At 45.9% G+C, this 22786-nt stretch overlaps 1 protein-coding gene across 2 annotated transcripts in view; it reads right to left on the bottom strand.

The window, feature by feature from the left end:
• Positions 1-22786, bottom strand: part of TMEM132C (transmembrane protein 132C) — a 185796-nt gene that overhangs the window by 14717 nt on the left and 148293 nt on the right. For both annotated transcript variants that reach the window (XM_053959881.1, XM_053959880.1), the window contains exon 5: positions 5894-6037. In XM_053959881.1, the coding sequence (XP_053815856.1) occupies positions 5894-6037 (144 nt within the window). The remainder of the gene's footprint in view (positions 1-5893; positions 6038-22786) is intronic.

Below are 22786 nucleotides of genomic sequence, written 5' to 3' on the forward strand. Positions count from 1 at the left end.
CTTCGTGTCTGCTGTACACAGGAGTGGAAGAATGACAGCTGTAAAATCCAAAAATAAAGGAGTGGTTGCCTCTGTGAGTCTACTCCAGTCCAAGCTTGTTTATGCTCCCAGTGGTTTGCACCTCTGGAGATACCAGCCCAGCCTCTGAAGGACACTTCAGAAGGACAAAAAGAGAAGATTTTAGTGCAGCAATCCTGCCAGGTTTATGGAGGCTGAAAAACTGAGAGGCATCAGTCCATTTTCTAGGTAGAGGTCAGTGTGGTTTTAGGAGTGAGCAGGAATGGGGAGACGTGGTACCAGGGGATGTCCTGCTTGTATTCATCAGGTTCAGAATCTTGCATTTTTGTCTGTAAACCCATTTACCCATTTCTGTTATACTGATGTAAATGTTGCTAACATATTCAAAGGTTACATAAACGTTTAAATATTTATGACAGCACTTCTATGAGCAGAGATCTTTTCCAGTGCCTCTTAAAGGAATCTTAATTTCAGTGAAAAAAAAAAAATTACAGGATAATCAGCAAAGAATAGTGGTGTTCAGCACTTCTCATACATGAGACTCCTTGTGTTCAGCTCGGTGTCATCCCTCTGCCACAGCAGGAAGGCACTTGGAGCTCATGGAGGTCAAGCTCTGGGAGCAGCCGTTCCTTGCATTAAGGAACACAGAGCACCAGGATCACTTATTCACCACAGACCAACACAGGAAATATTATTTCAGTCGTTTACAGGAAATATTACACAGTGATAATCATCCCACACGCTTTTTGGATATTCATGCCCTTGCTATGGAATTTCTCCCAAGATTTCTCTTTAACAATGTGCTCTGCAGAAAGGGAATTATCCTCTATTAAATTCTACAGGTTTTGAAAGAGACTCCGTGTGGCTCTCCAGCCTTGATTCCAATTAAACACCACGGTCTTATACACAAAGGAAATCCTCTGCTACATGAACATTAGGCTTCCTAAGAAGGATTTCAATGCCTGGCTGCATAATCCTGAATAATCAGTAACCTAGTGGAAAACTGAAGCTGTCTCAAGGCCCATCATACTCATTTTTTCAAATTAAACTATTTAAGTCGGATGAAAGTTAAAGCTTCAGACCTGAGCTCTTCCATGCTATTTACAGCTTTGTGGCAATGTTAGAGCAGCCTTCAGAAGGGAAACCTGCATTCCAGGAGCTGCTAATTGCTCCAGTGGCTGGGCTGGCCAGGGCCACCCCCGGCTCCCAGGGATGCAGCTGAAGCTCAGAAGTGCAGCCAGGAGCTGCCAGCACAGGGGCCAACACAGCCCTGCAGGCTGGCCAACTCTCACCTTAACTCTGCCAAGGCTTGGTTTTCTCCCATTAGTGCAAGAATGACCCCCAGAGTCCTTTTCACCCCCCCTCTTTGTGACCCCCCCAAAAGAATGGATCTGTTTTGTGAGATGGCTGAGGAAGGATTCCCACTCTGGCACAGGGAGCAGGGCAGCATTACCTGCACGGACTGACTTCAGCTGCAGCCCTCACAATCAGCAAGCTGCAGCTCTCATGGCACACAGGGCAGGCTGCTTTGGGGCTTTGTGCTGCTGAGCAGCTGCCACATCACCAAGAGGCTCCAGGCCCTGTGGCCAGCCCTCAGCCCTCAGTGGCCAGCAATCCACAGGAACAGCACAGGGATGGAGCCCCAGCACTGCAGAGGAGAGCTGGGCAAAACCAGGGCCATGCTTCAGGTGCAGTCTGGGCTCTCTCTGCTGAGCAGGGTCTGCATTTTCAGTATCAGCAGCCAGATTAGCAGAACTAAGCAGAAACCCCCCAAAGCAAGAGAGCTTTTCTTAGGGAAGAGGCTGTACATTATCTAATCTCATTACAGAGATTTCAGAGGCAGCCTTGCAGAGCAGCAGCACTACATTTAACTAACTGAATATCATTCACTACGACAGAACTGAGAGAGTAAAAGGGGTACAAAATGCCAGCTGAGACTGGAGGGCATCTATTTGCTCCCAAATGACCAGCTTTTGAAGCTGAGCTGTAGCTGTGCTGAGCCACAGGAGCTCTCTGCTGCAGCTCACATTATCACAGAACACAAAATCTGCCTTGCTTTGTGCACTCTCCAAACAAGCAATTTCTGAAATGGGGACAAACAGAGAGCTTGGCTCCTGCTCACTGGGGATATGGCAGCCCATATATGCAGCACAGCCCCAGATATCTTGCTTGGCAGGGCAGGATCCCAGGGTGGAATCACTTTTAATTCCATCTCACAGTTTGGGCAGTGGTTGTGCATTTCCATCACAGTGCTTGTCATTCCTTAACTCAGTGTGTATCTACAATACACAGATTCACAGTGAGTAAATTACAACCGGGGGCAGAAAGCAAAGTAGAACCAAGCCATCCTCTCTTCTGACTCTGTCACTCAGACAGGTCTGGAGCACACTGATCATCCTCCCATCACCTGCAGCTGGCTCAAGACTGGTGCTGTTTCTCCCATTTCCTTTCCCAGTCCTGATCTTGAAGCTTTGGAGGTGATTTTGAAGCACCTTCTGTGGAACTTGAGGTGCTGTTGCTGCTGCTGTGACTTTGGGCTGTGCTGGTTCTCCACCCCCAGTGCAGGTAGGCAGCTGGGTGAAGGCACAGGGCAACAGGGAGGGAAGTCTGCAAGGATGTAGTTGAGAAGTTTCTTCAGCTGCCCTTGAAATTTTTGCCTATTATGTGATGGCAAGGTATTTACAACTTTCTTTGCTGAATGTACCTCAGCCCATGCCCATTTTGAGCTCCAGTTTCCACAGAGGCTGGCTGCTGGGGGTGGTGCTGACAATGCCTGACAGAACATCTCCTGTGAGCTCCAAACACTGCTGCCCTCCTTTCTCTCTTGGCATCTGGCAGAAGTGTCTGGTAAAAGCTTCATTTTTATAAAGCTCCTCCCAAGTTCTGCTGCTCTGCTGATGTATACTGATCCCATAAATCACGGGACTAGGGGAAGTATGGAGGAGGGCAAGGAGGAGGACTTTCCATTTGTTATCCTGTTCAGAATATAACATAGCAGCTTTGCCAGAAGAAAAACCTTCAAAGTCACGGGGCTTCAGAGCAGCAAAACAATGGCATTTCCATGCTGTGACTTTCCTCCCTGTTTGTAAAGCTGTTCAGTTTGACACAAATGACTCTGCTCACACAGAGTCAGAAGGGAGGAGGAGGCAGCAGAGAACCAGGCTGCTGCCTTTGGGCTCACAGAGAGATGCAGCTGCTGCTGTCCAGGGCTTTCAGGCTACTTTCGGGTGTGGTCAGTGGGAACTGCATTTGCAGCTCCTCAGCTGCTGAACACAAAGCTCAAACCAGGGAAGGGGACTCTTGTGTTCTTCACAGCAGCTCACCTGTTCCTGCAGGTGACCCAGGAGCCTGAGCAGGGTTTGCTCCTGAGCAAAGAGCACAAAACATCAGCAAAAGCAGCAAAATCCACCTGAGCTCCCAGCAGAGGGCAAGGAGCCTGTGCATGCAACTGCAATTGCTATTAATGGATGCAGCTAGATGGAGCCTATTGGTAAATTCCAGCTTAGAGAAAGAAAATTTGCCTTTTGCTTCCTTTTTAGTGCCACAATAAATTTTGTGTCCACTTTTAAAAGGTTGGACCACTGTGTGAAGGTCTAGAGCACTCAAAGGCATTTAAAGTTCATGAAATCAGCTGTAAATTTGGAAATAAAGACTGGGAACTATGAGACAATAAAAGAAGCAAAAGGAGTAGCAGTCAGCACATTCAAAACAGTGCACTGAGCTGCCCTGGGACCACGAGCATCATTGGGAAACTCTTACCTGCTATTTGCAGATAGATTTAAATTCAGATTTGCACAGGGTTCTGTTACTGAGAACAATGTAATTCAGCCCAGCTGAAGTAAAAATTAATATAAATAAGCTTTGAGCTGATGGCCACTTGCTGGGCAGGAGCATTACCTTTAAGCCTTTACCAGAACTAAAGGACTTTTATTTGATACTAAACATTACAGGCCAAGTGCAGACAGGCACTGAGCATCTTCAGCTTCTGGCCTCACTCTCAGGTTTGGCTGAACCCAAATTACCAGAAATTCCACACAATTAAAAGCACACAAAAATATCTGCCTGAACCTCTAGATGATAATATGAGTATTAAATAGCTCTCAACAGCTCTCATCAATAACTCCTTTTTTTTCCCCTAAGTTTGTGATTTAAGGTAATCTACAGGCTTTACATGAACTGTAAGCTCATGCACACAGCCCTTGTACCATGGGCTCTGCCCAAAAACAAAATTTATGATGACTGGATTTTGTTTTTAAGCAGAAAGGTTATTCCCAACAAGGTCTCTACACCAGGATTTCACAGAGAAAGATATTTCTGAAGAATTGAACATAAAAGCTTGATGGAGAATTTCAGAATGAATTAAGGATGAAAGGCCTCTGTGCTCATTTGAAGCTTTCTGAGTGCTTTTTAAAATCTGAACCAATTGAAGATGTCAATTTGCCTTGAACCCCAAACCACTTCCCCATGTAAAGAAAGAAATTTTGTGGAAACAAGAACATTCTAGATGGAAAAAAAAAAAAAACCTAAAAAGCCTTTTTTCCTTTATGATGAGATGAGAAAACCTTTTTGTTCCAAGCACTTAATTGAGCTGTGTTTTTCAGCCAGCTGTGTGTTTTACAGCAGTTAGCACTCGTGTCACAGCCACATCCCTCCAGAGGTTCTGCAGGTATTCCAACCACACAGGAGACACCTTCTCTCACCATCTGAGCAACTTCCAACCAGCTCCGAAGAGAAAGAAATGGCACCTGCAAAATGCCCCTGGCTGATCCCAGTGAATGCTGTGCTAACCTCCAGTCATTTGTTCCACTTCAGCTTCAGAGTGCCCCAGGCAGGGGAGGCTCCTGGAAGCCTCTCAGAATGTTCTGATGGTGCAAACATCGTTGTGAGGAACCCTTTTAGTGCAGATAAATGATTTCTGCAGAAAATAGGAGAAGAGCACAGCAGGGCCCCAAGTGCTAATCAAAGGACACGGTGCTCCAGGAAAACATTCTTCCCAAACAAATTGCAGGAGAACTGCAGCAGTCCAGCAGCAGCAGTGTCAGCTCCTGCTTCCCCCCCATGTTGGGCAGACACAGCAATTCCTCTGCAGGCCTGGCAGTCAAGGACACCTCACTGCCTCGGCCCCCCAGGGATGGAAACAAAAGGGAATTTTGGGGGGAGTAAACTTGGGGTAAACGACTTCATTACCTGGAGCTGTAATTGGAAGATCAAGCCCCAATATGCAAATGGACCAAACTTATAAAAGTGTGAAAACCTGTGACCCATGGTCCATTTTGGGTGTAGCCCCTGGGGGCTTCATCTGCCCTAAATGTACCTGAAGACCCTTCAATAAATACAACTGCTTTTTATTCCCTTAATTCTGACTGCCCTCTGTTTTCAGGCAGCCCCAAAAGGCACCAGCTCCACAAGTGGGAATGCCCTGCAGGACTGGCTGCAGCAGGAGGAGCTGTGCTGCCCTGGCAGTGCCACCCAGCACACTCTCAGCAGGCTGGCAGCCCTGCACTGCAGCTGCTGGGCAGTGCTCACCCAGCCCAGCCCAGCCAGGCAGCTGTGCAGGGGAGAGGCACAGCTGGAAAGGTGGTGGGGAACATCTGGAGCAGCAGGGCTCACAGCAGAGCTGCTTTTGCACTGAATGGAATCCATGCACAGAGGTGAAATTACCCAGGCACTTTAAAAGTGGGACAGGGATAACAGTGACACTCGGTGTGGTGGCTGTACAGCTGCACCTCACTCTTCCCAAAAATCCCTCTCCTTACGCCGTGGGAACAGGAGCAGGGTTTATTTGCAGGAGCTGATTTGGTGGTTACTCCCAGGCTATTTTCCTTTTGCAGATGAAATGTGAAAAGCCAGAAGGCACTGGGTGGCAGGAACTTACTTTAATGACGTCCTCCCCGGAGGATTTGCACTCCACGGCCTCGGAGATGTCTGTCACAGCACTGTTCTCCTCGATGGACACCACCTTGATGGGCACTGCCACCGTCCTGCCCGTCAGGATGGCCGTGTTCAGGATCTCCGTGTCCTGCACCCAAAACAAAGCACAGCACTGCTCACACCAGCTCTGGGCGGCCGAAGGTCCCAGCTCAGCCCCAGAGAGGTGCAACCTGCTGGAAGGCAGTGAAACCCAGCCCTGCTTGATCTGCTGCATAAACACAGCAAAAAAAGGCAACCCTGAATCAGGGCAGAAATGCTGGTGTCTGCTCCAGACCAGAAGGCTGAAGGACAGCTTTATTAAAACTGCACTATATTACATTAATATACTATTTAAAGAGATACTGTGCTGTTCTACACACTCACTGCTTACTCACCCATCTAACTCAAACTGTGACTCTGCTGAGAGCCCAACACAGCTGGATCCCACTGGGCACTGACCCCAAACAACCTTCACCAGAATCCAGCCCAGCAATCCCTGCAGGTGAACAATCTCCACACCACATTCCACATGGGCAAAACAAAGGGGCAGAGAGAAAGATTGTTTTCTCTTCTTCTCTCTGTGCTTCTCCTGAGAGACAGAATTGTGTCCCTCTGTCCAGAGAATGGGAATGTCACAAACACTCAGTGCTGCACTCTGTGCAACAGCACCATTCTCCAATTCACGTCAGGCACACCCCACAGGTATCTCCTGCTTTTGAGATGTGCAGGGTTATTCCCAATATTCACCTTCCAACATGTGATTTCAGAGCTTTTACTAATGTAGGCTTGACTGGCAATGTTTGGGTAAGGATGAAAGAGCCTCCAATGTAAAAATGAATCCAAGCCCATTGCAGAGATGGGGCCTCTCTGTGAACTCTGTGTCTGGAGCTGTTTCAAGATTATTTAATTTCCTCTGATATGGCCAATGAAGCAATGTAAGGAATCCAGAAGGAGTTAGTGATGCTGTTAACTGCAGGGGAAATAACACGGAAATTTGAGGTCTGAACTGGGGTTGTGGCATATAAAAGCCTTTCAGTGCACCATGGACCAGGCTAACACTTGGAACTCCTCAACTGTGTCAGCATCACCGTATTCCCAAGATTCCCATGCAGGAAAAACTTCAAAGTTTTCTCCAACTTTTCAGCTTTCAATATAAAGTGAATCAAACATTCAGCAAATTCCTCAGCACTGAAATCATGAGGACTGCAGCCACTGATGTCAACAGCAGCAAAATGGGGCACTGACACTGTTGATACTGTTTTCAATTCAAGTTTAGTGAGTCTGAAATTTAGGTCAGATTTTCTTTTCATCTGGCAACTTGTTATATCTCAGGTTCTCCTGCAGCTCTCTTAAGAAATCCCATCAAACTTAAAAGGAAATGCTAAAAAGGAATGTTGACTGTTCTAGAAATGTAAGAACCCCAAATGATTCCTATTGCAGCATGAGGGATCCCCAGCACTGGGAAGGGACTGGTGCCCATCCAGCCACAGCTCTGGGCAGGGATGGAAACCTTTTGCCTTCACCTCCCCTGAAAGCAGCCATAACTCATGGGTATTACACAGATTAAGAAATACTGATGTATAAGCAATTAATATATTGCACACTATACTAAAAGCAATTTTTAGCTCTGCCACTTCCCTTCCTCAGGCTCTAAGTGCCCTGTGATAGTTAAAACAAACCAGAAAAAAAAAAAAAGACCAAGGAACAAAGCCTTGATTTTATTGTCTTTTTTGTTTAGAACTAAAATAGAGAAGCATGTATCCTCTATCCCTGGATATGGAACAGCCTCATGGCACAACTGCTGCCTCCTGTGTTTCCTTTATATTGCTGCAATAAAGCCAAAGGCACTTCAGGGAGAACCAGCCATTGTCTGCACCACAAAACCTGACAGAAAACTCTGAAGAGCACAGGAAAGCATCCAAGACTCCTCAAAGGCTGAACTGAAACAGATCAAAATAAAGGGAGCTCAAGCAGGCTCTGTCTGTCTGTCTGTCCATGAGCACCCTGAACGTGAGCCACAGCACCCAGATTTGCTTCCCTGCATTCTCCCACCCCCTGCAACACCCCTGAATATCCACTGAGAAGCACAACTCACATCTTCAGGGACATTTCTATAGTAGAAATGTGGGGATACCCCAGATGTGGGAAGAAATGATGATGTTTGGTTCTAGATCAGAAGGCTGAAGTTCAGCTTTATTAAAACTGCACTATATTACATTAATATACTATTTAAAGAGATACTGTGCTATTCTACACACTCACTGCTTACTCACCCATCTAACTCAAACTGTAGCTCTGCTGAGAGCCCAACACAGCTGGATCCCACTGGGCACTGAGCCCAAACAACCTTCACCAGAATCCAGCCCAGCAATCCCTGCAGGTGAACAATCTCCACACCACATTCCACATGGGCAAAGCAAAGGGGCAGAGAGAAAGATTGTTTTCTCTTCTTCTCTCTGTGCTTCTCCTGAGAGACAGAATTGTGTCTCTCTGTCCAGAGAATGTGAATGTCACACATGTCAAGCATCACCAGGACAACAATTGCTCTCCAGCAGCACAGGAAACCCAGCAGCCAGCAGAGGTGGGGGCTTCTGGGTCTCATTTTTAAATGCAATAAACTGCCCTGACTGCAGGCTAATTTGGGAGTACACAAACAGCATTCCTAAGAAACTTTCAGAGAGACTAGAAATTCATTTAAAATGAAGGCACTTTTCAAAATCACAATATCTTGGCCATTTCCACATTCTTTAATTTTTAAAATCCCCCAAGAACAAATCTACTTTCTGTGCAGGCAGCAAGTAGAGTTATAAAATGAAGTTTATTTTATGTGACAAAAAAATTGAAAGCATCTGATAGAAGTGTTTGGACTTGTTCCCTGAGAAATTCAAAAATGAGGGAAGTAGAGTAAATTAAAAAAAGAAAAACCAGAAGGAAGATGCACTGTAAGTCAGCATCAATATCCAGGTCAGAAAGAAGTCTCTGTAAATGAATTGCAAACCCTAAAAAAGCCAGGACTGGCACTTCCACAGCTGAAACAGAGCTACACAGATAATCCTCATGGAAACAAGGGAGATGGCAGCTCTGACTTTGGAAGCCTCCAACTGTCTTGGCAGCACAATGTCCAAATCCCAACAACATCTGACTCTGATACTGCAGAGGCTGAGTTGCCTTTCTTGCCTGAAGAACATCTACAAACTCCCAGTTTGGAAGGTTCTTTCCTGTTACCAGGGCTTCCCTCCAATGGATACAACCTATGAAGGAAATAATTACTATTTAAATGCATTTAATTAGCAAATAGCATAACTAAAGAACAAATTTCCCTCTAATGATTAGAGGAGAACTCTAGTGGTTAGGCTCAAGGAGGTATCAAAGGAGGTATCTGAAAGCAAATCATTGAATTTTGTGTGTTGTAAGAAATTACTTTAAAATGTATTGACAGAATTTGCTGCAAAACCACTGCTGTCCAGGAGATCTCCAAGCTTTCCTCCTCGAGCTGCTGTTACAGCTCAGAGCACCATAAACCTCCACTCACACTCTGGCCTTGCCCGTGTCAGGGTTAATTTGGATAAAGTCCACTAGCAGCAGCACTGGCCTCTGCATTTCCCTCCCCAGCTGCACTGCTCAGAGAGAACTGTGCAGGACTGCCTTTCAGAAAAATCACCTCTTTCTTAGAAAGGGGAAAGAACGCCCCTGAAGCAAGTGTGTTCCAGGCAGAGCTCAGAAGGCTGTGCTCACATCTGCTCATCCAGAGCTAGGTACCCCTAGGGCTGACTCTGCAGCAATCTCACATTTGATTCCATCCCTTTTCAGTCAGGAAACTTGCACTGATGGCAGTGGGAGCTCTGCACAAAGAGCAAAAGAATACAAAGTATTGCTTGGATTCAGCTGAAGAGCAAACCTCACGTTCATCCAGCTTCTCAATTGTAAGAAGCATTCAGCCATGACTGATTCGGGAACTAATTCAACATTAAATTGTGGCAGAATGAGGAAGCAGAGTGACAGCTGTTTAATTAAACTCTAAATCCGATTAGATGGTGTTATCAAGAGAAATCCACGGGAGCCTGAGGTCATGAGAATGGTCCAGTGTGCAGGCTGGAAATGCTGGGAGTGGAGCCTCCCAGGATGGTGTCAATCGTGGCTCAGCATTCAGGTTTGTCCCTCACACAGCCACGCCACCTCACCAGTGCCAAAGCTGTGGCACAGACCTGAAGGACTGACACAGAAATGCCATTCGTGTTTTGATAGGGAAAGTTGCTTGGAAGAGCATGTGGGAAAGGGGCAGTTGGGCACTGTCAGCCTTAAAATGAACCCAGCAGCTGCCTCACAGCACAAGGACAGAGCCAGCAATCCTGGCTGCTGACAGGGCTGCAGTGGAGACAAAACCCACCCAGGAGAGCTCCAGGAGCTGGGCTGTGCTTCCACTGAGGCTCCCCCATCACCCTGAGGAACGCTGACTCCCTGGCAGCACGTTTGCAAGAGGAGATGGAGACGTGGGAGATCTGAAGTGCCCATGCCAGCTGCAAACAGCCCAGGTAAGGCAGGAGGGCACTGAGCTGAGCATCACAGCTCCTGAGCAGCACTGCAGGCAGCTGTGGGGCTGGTGTGTGAGCCTGGCACCACAGTGGCTGTGGGTTCAGTTATTAATGCTGCTGAGATCACAGCTGATTAACAAAAGAACACTGGTAGGCAGCAGGCTGTGCTTATCTCCGTAATCCCACGATTAACAGTAAATTATACATTGTGCTTTCTGCCAGCTGGGTGCTCTGACACTCCACATCCACAGGACTGGGTACACGAGGGGAAGGAAGCTGACATCCTGCTCCTGAAATTCTCAGCACAGCCCGCAGAAGAACAGGGGTGTTCCTACAGACCAAGGGGTTTGGATGACTGGGGACCCCTGAGGCAGAGTCACCCTCTGGCAGGAGTGGGGAAGGGCAGATTCTCTGGGTTGGATTTTGGGCTGCTCTTTCACTTGATTCCAATCCTATTGGCCCATCACATCTCAATCCTGCTCTTCATTTATCACTTCAAAACAGGAGGGCTTTTAGTTCATGAGTAGTATCAGCTGCAGGAGAAACGGGGAACTGCTGTCCAGGAGTGAAACCCAAAGGGGACAGCCTGCTTCCCTAACAGCATCCCTCAGTCTCCAAACGTGCATGCAGGTGGAATCCAGGTCACTCCATGGCTCTAAGGTCCACACTGCCAAGGAAAATGTTAGCTAGGGAACAAATTAACTGTGAAGAAAAACCAGGCCATTCCAAATCTACATAAGAAACAGACTTAGTGAATAGAAGTTGCCATTTCTGCAGTCTGTTTCTGACGAGGACAGGAGAACAAAGGAGCTCGGAGTTTCCTTTGGATGCTAATTGCAGCCGACAGAGCCAGCACTGTGAGGTGTCTCCTGCTGCTAAAGCTCTGCTAAATACAACACCACACAGGGCACAGGAATTCAGGGCAGCACCTGCCCCCAAGAACAAGCACAGCCCAAACGTCTGCCCTGGACACACACAGAGCTGGGGGCTGGCACTCTGCTGTCCTGCCACGCACAACACCTGCCCAAAGAGCCTGGGATGGCTCTGGGTCTGCAGGAGGGGATGTGGGATCAGGGCTCTGGGTCTGCAGGAGGGGATGTGGGATCAGGGCTCTGGGTCTGCAGGAGGGGATGTGGGATCAGGGCTCGGGGTCTGCAGGAGGGGATGTGGGATCAGGACACCAGGGAGGGATTCAGACTCCCTCAAGTGGGATCTTTCCCACTTGCCAGCAAAGTGGCTCTGACAGCTCGAGCCCACCAGTGCTCAGGCTGGGCTGGGGCCCCTCAGCAGCTTCTCCTGGGGCTGGACCACTGCCAGGAACACAGTGGCAGCGTCCTGGGGCCAGCAGGAGAGAAAGCAAAGCTGGGATGGGAATTTTCTGGGCCCAGCACAATCTTCCCCGTAGCTTTTGTGGACAGGGTAATTTATGATCAAGATCTAAGTGTCTCTTCAGAATGGGAACTCAAGTGTTCTGCAAATGCAGTGCCCTTTTAATCGAGGATCTCGTCTCTGTTTAGTCTCCACATTAAGATAAATCTTAATTACCGGCCCCCTGCATTAGCAACAAACCATTCAGTTTTCTTCCCTGCTTGCACAGTTTTCAAATACCCTGCCAGTGGAATTTTTGAGGCCTGATAAATTACAGTCTGCAGACAGAAAAGGGGGATGTAGGATATATTAACAGACAGGGATGCAGAGAAATATCTTTGGATCCTTGGATGACTAATCCCCACTCTCCTTGCAGGGAATCCATCCTGTTAGCATCCAGACGTGCAGAAGGGAGCATCACCCATGATCACTTTGATTTAGCAGATGCAGACTGGGTTGCTAAATGTAATTCTTTCATCTGTCAAAAGTGAGCATCCCTTACAAAGGAAGAAGGGACTGGAGCACCTAATTGCTTGGTTCTGTCTGCAGTTAGTGCTGTGAAAGGCTGGCATTGCCCAGCTCTGTGTGTGGGCACCCAGGCCACGCTGCCCCAGGGTCAGGGACAGAGCTCTGGGCTCTCCCCACAGTATTGTGACAGCAGGAGCTTTGTAATTGTGAATAAAAAAGTGCAATTGTATCAGCATTCCATGTGAAAAGGCCATAAATGCTGTTCTGGCCAGCAGGGAGCAATGGGCACACCCTGGGTTATGAGCAGGAGGAACTGTTGGAACCCTGAATGCTGAGAATTTTAAACTTCCTGTGCTTAAAGACACAGACCCACAAGAAAACACTACATTTAACCTGAAGTCGTAGAACAAGCTTTTAAAATTGATTAATGGCACTAGGATTATGAGTGTGTAGTTAGTTAGAAATCTATAATATCACAAAGAAGAAAACTTAAAGTTTAAAATTTTAAAATATAAAAATAAATATAAAACAAAATAGAAGTTTTAGGGCGAATGCAAGTTGTTCTTCTTTACCTTCTTCCTTCTTCTTCATAGGTTTGAGTGATGCTTTGTGATTAAACACAAAATTTGCATTGCGGACTTCAGTTATTGAGTTAAAAGGGAAAATAATCTAAGTGTCCTTTCTTAATTAGATAGTTTAATTTTAAAAGACCTATAACAAGAGTTAGTTAGCCATTTTGTACCTTGCTAATAAAAGACTACAAAACTCACAGTAGTGAGACTGTAACACCAATAAGAAATAATAAACACCAGAGTCCAACCATAAAATACCATCTCAAGTGCCTTCAATCCCAGCCTCAAAAAGCCAATAAGGAACCTTCCCAAAGGGACAAATCCTGAGAAATTCTGCTTTAAGCTGAGGGCTGGTGAATGCCCCTCCTGCAGAGCTCGTGGGAAAGGAATTATCCTGGCAGACAGGGCAGCTTTCTGTGACTGCTGCAGGGGATAACCAGCCCATCCCCTCACTTCCAGCTCTGGAACCAGGGGAGTGAAGAACCCTGGACAGCCAGCAGGTCCAGAGAGGCAGAACCACAGAACCACGATGCCCCTGAAGCCCCTGTCACTTCTTCCACTTCTGAACAACTGAGAATCAAATTGAGATTTCTTTTAACAAATTGGTTTCAGAAGCAAACATTTACTTCACTGTATTTGTTACACTAACTTTATCATATGCAGTTCATAAAACCAATTCAAAACGTAATTTTGGAGCTGTATTATTTTGCCACAGGCACTGAGACTAACCAGGAAATCTTATTTCCTCTCCCTTGTGAAATAAGGATCTAAGCACCTGCATTAATATTTCTACCAGTCAAGTTCCACTGCCTGAATCTGAATTCATCCTTTCTCTAAAAGCAGCCCCATCCTGGCTGTCAGTGCTGAGCAGAGACTGTGCTGAGACTTCCTACACCAGGAGCACCCAGATCCACTGGGGGGATAACTATTGTAACTGCAGGGGAGCCTGGTGGGCAGAAATGCTGATGTGGGACTCCAGCTCAGAAGCTGAATGATTTCTTTATTATAACTATGCTATAACACATTAATATACTATTTACAGGAGATACTAAAACTACAAACCTGCTTTTCTAACTACCAAATCTAACTCACAACTCGTGCCCCTCTCTGAGAGCCCAGCCACAGGTGGCTTGGATTGGATTGGATTGGATTGGGTTGGATTGGATTGGATTGGGTTGGGTTGGGCTGGGTTGGGTTGGATTGGGTTGGGTTGGGTTGGATTGGATTGGATTGGATTGGATTGGATTGGATTGGATTGGGTTGGGTTGGGTTGGGTTGGGTTGGATTGGATTGGATTGGGTTGGATTGGATTGGGTTGGGTTGGGTTGGGTTGGGTTGGATTGGATTGGATTGGGTTGGGTTGGATTGGATTGGATTGGGTTGGGTTGGGTTGGATTGGATTGGGTTGGATTGGATTGGATTGGATTGGATTGGATTGGATTGGATTGGATTGGGTTGGGTTGGATTGGGTTGGATTGGGTTGGATTGGATTGGATTGGGTTGGATTGGATTGGGTTGGATTGGGTTGGGTTGGATTGGATTGGCCACCAGCCCCAAACAATCCTCACCAGATTCCAACCAAGCAATCACCCCAGGGAAACAATTCTCCAAACACATTCCACATGGGGAAAAACAAGGAGCAGAGACAGAAATTGTTTTCTCTTTCTTCTCTCTGTGCTCCTCTATAAAAAAATCCTGGGAGAGGGAACGTGCCTGCCACAGATAACTGAGTCTTCTTTTCTGAACAGATCTGGGGATGAGGAAAATCCTTCTCAGAGCCTCCCTGCCCCTGGACAGGCTCCTGCAGACCCAGAGCCCTGATCCCACATCCCCTCCTGCAGACCCAGAGCCATCCCAGGCTCTTTGGGCAGGTGTTGTGCGTGGCAGGACAGCAGAGTGCCAGCCCCCAGCTCTGTGTGTGTCCAGGGCAGACGTTTGGGCTGTGCTTGTTCTTGGGGGCAGGTGCTGCCCTGAATTCCTGTGCCCTGTGTGGTGTTGTATTTAGCAGAGCTTTAGCAGCAGGAGACACCTCACAGTGCTGGCTGCAATTAGCATCTGACACCTTTGGGTTTGGCTTCCTTGCTGAATAAAAGACTTAAAAAGTATTGAAGTGTTCTAGTTTTCTTTGGTTTATTTTCCAAGTATATCTGGGGAAATGCACAGCCCCCAAGTCAAATCAAAACAAAACAAAGAAATTGATTACTCCTATTTATGAACTGTAGACCTCCAAGTACCACTATAGCTAAGTGTGTCTTGATTCCATCCCTTATGGATTTTTAAAATATATATATATTTTATATATTATATATGAAATATATATATATATATATATATATAATATTTTATATATGTTTAAGAAAAAAAATATAAAACCGTCTCTGTTTTATCTTAAAACCTGCAGAAAGCTGATGGGAGAAGTGAATTAATAAGGACATGGAATAAAATCAATGCTTTCATGTTAGATTGTGTGGTTGCAGTTTGTTTTTTGTGAGTGTTTATCATTATCTGTGTGTCTCACCAGTGCTGAGCCTCTGGCTGGGGCCCCTCTGCCTTGCTGGAGCTGTGGCACCAAATCCCAACAGGAACAAAATTAAATTATATTATATTACATTATATTATTAATTATATTAAATAAATACATAAAGTTAAATATGGAAAACCCAAGTATTACACCAAAGCTCTCTGCTTCCCCTTGACTGAACAGCCATGTCAGGATTCAGTGGCCAATCTGTATTTGCAAAGAAAGATGGCATTTCCTGCTGTGTGGAGGAAGAGTCTGGAACTGAAAATGACTTCAAAGGAAACATTTCTGGAACCTATTAAAACTGAACAAAAAACTTTAAGGACAACTGCAGGAGATGGGAAACAGAACCTCACATTCCATCTTTCTGTAACCACTAAAAACATAGAATAAGGACATAAAAGTGACTGGAGAAGATGGGAAGCAGAAGCCTACATTTTAGTTCTCCAAGCATATACATAAACTAAAAAAAAAAAACAGATTTTTTTTAGAAGATGCTTATTTGTAACACAGGAAACTACCTGCTCCTCTTTGTGCCACTTCAGTCCTCACTTTCAATATTTAGCTAAATTGGCTTCGAAATGAAAGCACTTACATAGGAAACATTACCTAGAGAGAAAAAATTGTAGTTACGGCTTGAAATGTGATTACCTGATATATTCCAAGTCCAGCACCATAACTGGCTCTTTTTAGCACAGAAAATGAAACAGATGAAAATGTGAGAAGTGACAGGTTAAAAGCCCTTATGCTGAGACCAACACACTCGAGAGCCATTGCTGCTGCTGCTTCAGAGCACGGCTGCTTATGGATCTAAGCACACTTGCAGGGACTTCTGAGCACACTTACACGTGATAAATACAAGCAATAAATTGTCCTAAGTTCTCTTGAAAACTTCTGTTTTTATGCATTGATGCAGTGCCTAAATTATACACATTTCATCTCTGGCAGACGCACAGAAGCATCTGCAATACGCAGCCATACACAGAATTTTTAATTAATGGGCACCCTTAGACAAGTGCTGGGAAAACAGAGTGGAGAGAAACATACCAAGAGCATTAACCCGAGGGTGGTGAGGCTGATCTGAACCCTGCCACTGAGGTGCAGGAATTTTAAATGCTTCATGGACTTCAAGGATTAAGTCCCAAGGACAATGTCTTGTTTTAAGTAACTGGGGTACTGCGTGATACAGGGATGATTTTTATGGCCGCTGTGGAGGTTGTGAACTTGTTTTATTAATATGCCATGGATTATTAATGAGTTGCTTTCTCCTTCTAATAGGCAGTATTGATGTCCCACAAGTTCCTGCAGCTCCTCAGTTCTTGGCCCTGCACTTGGCTGAAGTCTGTGGATGACAGAGCCCCGTTCAAACACAGTGGGAGTGAAGCAGGCACCTTCTGCTTCAGTATTTCACTTTAATTAAGTCTGGTTTGAAATCAGCAAGAGGAACTTCCTACTTGCCCTTTTCTTATTTTTGGCTGTACAGTTTTAATTTTTGATAAGCAGAATCTGTAACAAAGACACCACAAACTCTTGTGCAACCACTATGAAAACGTGGTCATAAAAATGAAGAAAATAGTCATTATTATTTCCTATCCTTGTACCTAGATTGTTTTTCCTTTTCAAATAGTTTATTGATTTCACTGACTTCACAGCAGCTCTACATAAGCAAAGCACACAGAGGGCAGGAACAAGATTATTGCATTAATGAGAGCAGATACTGTACAGACATCAGAAACTCACTGCGGTTAAAAAGTGAGAGAGTGACACAGGAAAATTAAATTATTGATCAGACACATGTCTGATAGACTCGTGGGCATTATAGAAACTGAACCTGGCATACATCTAGGAGGAGGAAAATTAAATATATACAGTATGTATAATCACAGATGCAATTATTTCCCCCTTCCTCAAGCAGAAACAAGTTTTACCTGCAGGGGCTGCTTGTCCAGATCCTGCTGCAGGCTCCTGGCCAGAGAAGCACCCTTGGAAGAGGCTGCTCTGATCATTGTGTAAGTCAGGGATATGACAGACAAAGGGATCAAAGCCATTTCTTTAAAGCACCATTTTCTTTGTTAGTGTAACCCGGAGCAATCCCAGTGACCATTAACTTTATCTGAGCATCTCACAGCAACTTCCAGCGCTGAAAGAGGCCTGAAAAAAGATCAGTGTGCTTGAGAGCTTGGCCTTTTTGTCCTACTCTATCGGATGGCCTCATAAAAGACATCACCTCTAGCCACAAACCGGGTTCACTTATGGAATTACTCTGATTTTCACTCTTCAGGGCTGCACCACTGAAGCAGGGGAGACCAGCATCCATGCTTAAGCAGGGAATTTTCCTTCACAGAGAACTGTCGCCCTGTTCTTTTAAAATTTTTAAATGTCTTTCAAAAGTTTTCTATGCCTTCTGATGTTTACATATTTCTACTAGAGTTTCTCACACACTGCGCATGTGTAAAATAATAAATTATGTGCAAAATATATAAATAAAATAAAATAAAATAAAATAAAATATTATGTATAAATTATATTAAAAATGTGTAAAATAATAATTGTTTTACATTCTTCTCTGTGAGAAGAGAGAATTTATAAACTATTAGTTTAACCAGTGTAGTTAGAGAAGTAGCAATTTCACCCTCCAATCCACTATCACTTTTAAAATTCTATATATTACAAAGTCAGAAATAAAACTTAGTTCCTTTTACTCTTTTAATCTTAGTATAAATGTGTGAGTTATTTCCTATCGTAATGCAACACAGAGCCAGCAGTACAGAATGATCCTGTTGACAGTAAAAGGGTTTTAAACTCATGGGGATTTGGGGAGTGAGAAGGAAAGTTGGGCCCTGGGAAAATACTCTAGGCCTTGTGCTTGCTGGAACTGCACCTGTGTGACCAGTATATGGTAAATGACAGAATTGTTAGATGTGATGATTGTTTAGTAATTAGATATAATTACTGGTTAATCGTAGAATAATCATGAGAAACTGTGGTCAGGGGCCTGAGAGACCACGAGAGATTCGTGCTTGAATAGAATCAATGCATACAACAGAGCAATGTAAGTTTAATAATTAATATGTAAGTTCTATAGGGATAGAATATAAAACACGTTCAGCTCGAGAGCCATGTGGGAGTCACATTTGGGGCTGTAGCCCTGATTCCCAGAGCTCTGCCACAAAAGCACCTGCACAGAACCATATTCCCTGATGATGGGGGTTCCTGAACGCTGCCACCAAACCCCTGCACTGTAGCACAGGAAATGCTTGTAAAGATGAGCCAGAGACTGAGGCAGAGTCTGACTGCACACAGACATGTGGCTCCCACCCCGCCAGACAACTCCTATTTTTGCCTATCAGAGCTCCCAGGGCTTAATGAGTAGCCCATAATTTGGATGAGGTAAGAGCAGCGAGGAGGAATTACTGAGTCTGGAATGACTTATTTATTACCACACCAAGCTGACTCCTGGAGCTTCCAGGCATCCTTAAAGCATATGCCTCAGGATACCTGTGCCAGCTGGCAGCTCCCCTCTCAGCCTCGTTTTTCAACGCTTCCAATTGACATTTTGTCCCTGCTCCAGCAGCCAGACCAGAGAGAGGCTCCTCTGCTGGCTCAAGCAAGCAGCAAGCTGTGTAAAACTGCCCCAAAAAAAGGCACGGGGGAGCCTGGACAAAGTGATTGCTGAGGACGCCCAGGTCTGAGACGGATGGCTTTGGTTTCTGCTGCTGACATCATCGGTGCAGCAGGAGGCTCCTGCCTTCTGTCAGCTCCCCAAAATGAGAGCTCAAGAGCACAGAGAGGTTACAGCAAGCCTGGACCTCAGCCAGCCGTGTGCTGCTTCAGAACACAAAAGGAAGAGACTTCACCTTTGAATCACACAAAGGTGATTTCTGCCCGCACGCTTCTCCCCCCCAGGCTACATCCTGGTAAAGTCTGGTTTATGCAAATGAAAATAAAAGTGTTATGCCAGGGTAAAAAACGTCCACATTAAAGAAGGAGAAGAGATGAAGTGGTTCTCCCTGGCACGGCACACCGAGAGTGGAGCTCAGTAATGAACCTCAAGGCTTGAGCTGCAAGCAGCAGTTTGGGGGTAGAAGGTGTAAATAAATGTGCAATTCTGCAGAGCCATCCTGCACGTGAGCACATTATGGGGTGCAGTAACACTCTGCCGTGCCTCTCAATTCTGAATTTACAGGCTAATGTTTCCCTCTGTCATTTTCTCCAACTTCCCAGTGAACTTGAATTATTTTTACACTTATTTAGTTTAAGCAAAATACTCATTCCACAGCCTCCAAAGGACACAGAGCTCTGTTCCTACAGGACCTTGGGGAGCAGAGTACAACACAGTCACTCCTCCGGCACTGACACTCAGCATTCAACAGTCACCTCCTGCAATTAATAAAACTGCACTGTTGCTATTTTTCACTAATAGAGGATTTCCAAAAGCAAATTACAGCCATAAATTACATCACTGCAGCCTGTATTATTGTTCTGTGGGGTAACAAATCTTGCAGAAAGACAATCAGCTCTGCTAGAGGAAAAAAAAAAATACAGAGGACAAATCAGATGACTGGGATCTGATTAAAATTAATGTCAGTGGTACTTTTTTTCCATTTGCCTGCTGAAATTCCCTCTTTCACCAGCGTGCTGGTGGTCGTGCCATGGTGCTGGAGCTTTAAATATTAGGCATGATTTGTTTCTGAGGGGGAAACCCATCTTGATCAGTCCTGTGTTTGTGTGGATTCCCTTTGCAGTTTACCTGGGGGTCTAAGGACACCCCACAGCAATGGGGCCACGGAATGACAGGGCTGGGCTGGGAATTCCCTCAGCACAGGCATCACACGGAGAGCTGGGCCATTAAGGCCTGGTTTAAAGTGTTTTTTTTTTTTGGTGGTCCAAGCTTTGGTGAGGTTCTGGTACCCCTCTGGTTCTGGGATTATGGATGAATCAAATCCCATCCCCACTGCTGCTCCCCTTCAGCAGCTGCCGCAGAGAAGAGAGAGCCAGAAGCACAGTGCCAGCTTTGTCCCCTGCACTGTGCTGAGCCCTCTCCTGGCTCCTGTGGTTTATCTCCCTCAAGCAGAACTACTGAGTTTGAAGTACAGATTCCGAGTGAATTCCATGACAAACAGCCTCAGTGAGGAGCACCTGTCTGGATAATGAACTGCAAACAGAGAGCAGGGCAAGGCAAACATGCATCGAGAGCAAATTGAAGGTGAAAAGTTCCTGGGTTTTTAAGGTTTGGGGGCAGTTCATTAAAACACTGAGTCTTATAAAAGTCATGGTGATTTTTTAACCCCATGCTCCCTCATTATATCCCATTAAAGTAAAGCATTTTCTGTTGTCCCCCTCGTTTCACTGTCCAAGCTGTAACACCTCAGGACCTCATCAATTAGAGTTCAGCCTAAACAATTCACAGTTCTGCTAAGGAAATATTTCACCTGCTAGTGGAGAGTGAGGCGTCCCCCAGAAATATCAGAACTCTCTTTACAGATCAAAATCATCACTAGAAGCTGCCAATGAAGAGAAATCCCTTTTGGTTTTCTGTGTGGGTCGTGGCTATCCCACCTCAGCTCAGGCTGGCTGAGGAACTGCTCTGTCTGCAAGCACACCTGGCCTGCCCTGGCAGCCCCTGCTCAGCTGCCACCTCCTGAAGTGACAGCATGAGGAGGTGCAGACCATTGACCCTCCAGGGAAAACCACAGATGTTTGCTGTCTGGAGTTAGTTTGGACAGTGGATGTGTATTTACCAGTTAAGCCTAGACAATCACCAGTTAGCTACAGCTAATGAGAAAACTCGAGCTGAGGGAGAACCGGTGCATTAATTCCAGAGGAGAAGGAAAAATCCAGCACTGGAGACTGCTGAGTGCAATTCCCTTTCCCAAACAGAGCCATGCAAAGTTCTCCCAGCTCCTCTTCCTCCTCCCCAGCCCGGGCAGCAGCAGCTCTGTGCTGCAGGAGTCCAGCCAGGCAAGCACCTGCCTGCAGAGCTGGCCACGGCTGAGCTCTGCTCACAGCCTGAACTGCTCAACACACGCTGCAGATACCAATTAGAACTCCTCTGCCTTTCAATTCCAGTTCTCTGACAGCTGCAAACTTCTGCAAGCATCAGCCTCTGGAGCTGCTCTGCTCCTGCTGGGCAGTGCCTCTCTGCCCTCCTCCATCTGCTCCGCCTGCCAGGGCAGCACACAGGGCTGGGCAGAGTCCTCAGCAGCTTCAGCTTCATCAAAACCCAGCCCTGGAGTGTCCTCCTCAGGCAGCACCACGAGGGAGCACAGCTCACCCCGTGCTGGCTCTGCTGGCACGTGTGGCAGCTGGGAAACTGCCTCTGTGGTTATGTTCAGCAACCCCAATCTCAGTCAGCTGTCACTTCAAATCTTCACTGCTGTTTGAGATGTCTCCTTCTGATGGGGCACTGCTGAACCAACACTTAGAACAATCCCCAAAACACAGCACAGGAACAACACAGCCTCCAGATTTCACACGTTACACAATGCAGTGCCAGGAACTGACACGAGTGTCCCTGTGCCAGCTGTGCTGTCCCTCCTTTCCCTTTCAGGGAGCTCAGCTTCACTGAACCTTGACCCAACACCTGACTTTGATCCGCTTGGCTCCCACACAGAATTCTCTAGAGGTTTCTGGCATTCCCAGGGGAGCATTTTGGTATCAGCACACCCAGCAGCCAATAATTTACTTTGTGTCTCACTGCACATTCTTTTTGTTCTGCAATTTCTTGTTTGGTTAGCAGGATTTGCCTCCTGTCGAGACTAAGAAGCATCTATTAATCCTCATATTAATGTTTCTCAGAGATCTCTGAAAATCTGGAAGTTAGCTGGCCCCACCTCTCCTCAGCATCTTAAAAATCCCAAAGTAATCCATCCCATAGCATTGTCAGACTGGGGGATGCTGCAAGAGGAAATTGCACATACTCATAGAAAATGACACACAGCTTGATCCAATGGAAATATTCGTTCCAGCCAGCTGGGATAGCCATTCTCATTTCCTGCCAAAGGTAGGACTGAATGTGACTGCATAAACTAGGAATGTAGTAAATGCAGGAAAACAGAAGCTGGAGGCAAAAGTGCAAGGGTTGTAGAAATGATCTCTGGAACTTAAAAAGGCAGTGTTAAATCGAGTCACTTTGGATTCTTTATGCTGTCTGCATCTTCTGACCCACTTGAGGTCCATGAACAACAGTTTGTCCATGTTTTGCTTTTGTTTCCTGATGGGCAGGCAGCAAAAAAAAGCCAATTCTGCCCAGACAAGGTGAATCAACAAGCCCTGCAGGTCCCAGGCACTGCGTGGCACAGTGCTTTACAGGCAGGTACAGAGCCCTCTGTGTTCAGCTGATGCTAACAGAGAGCAGAGGCACAATTAGTGCAATTACATCCCCCCAAGCCTGAAGG

Source organism: Vidua chalybeata, chromosome 18, assembly GCF_026979565.1.
Source record: "Vidua chalybeata isolate OUT-0048 chromosome 18, bVidCha1 merged haplotype, whole genome shotgun sequence".
Classification (NCBI taxonomy): Eukaryota; Metazoa; Chordata; class Aves; order Passeriformes; family Viduidae; genus Vidua; species Vidua chalybeata.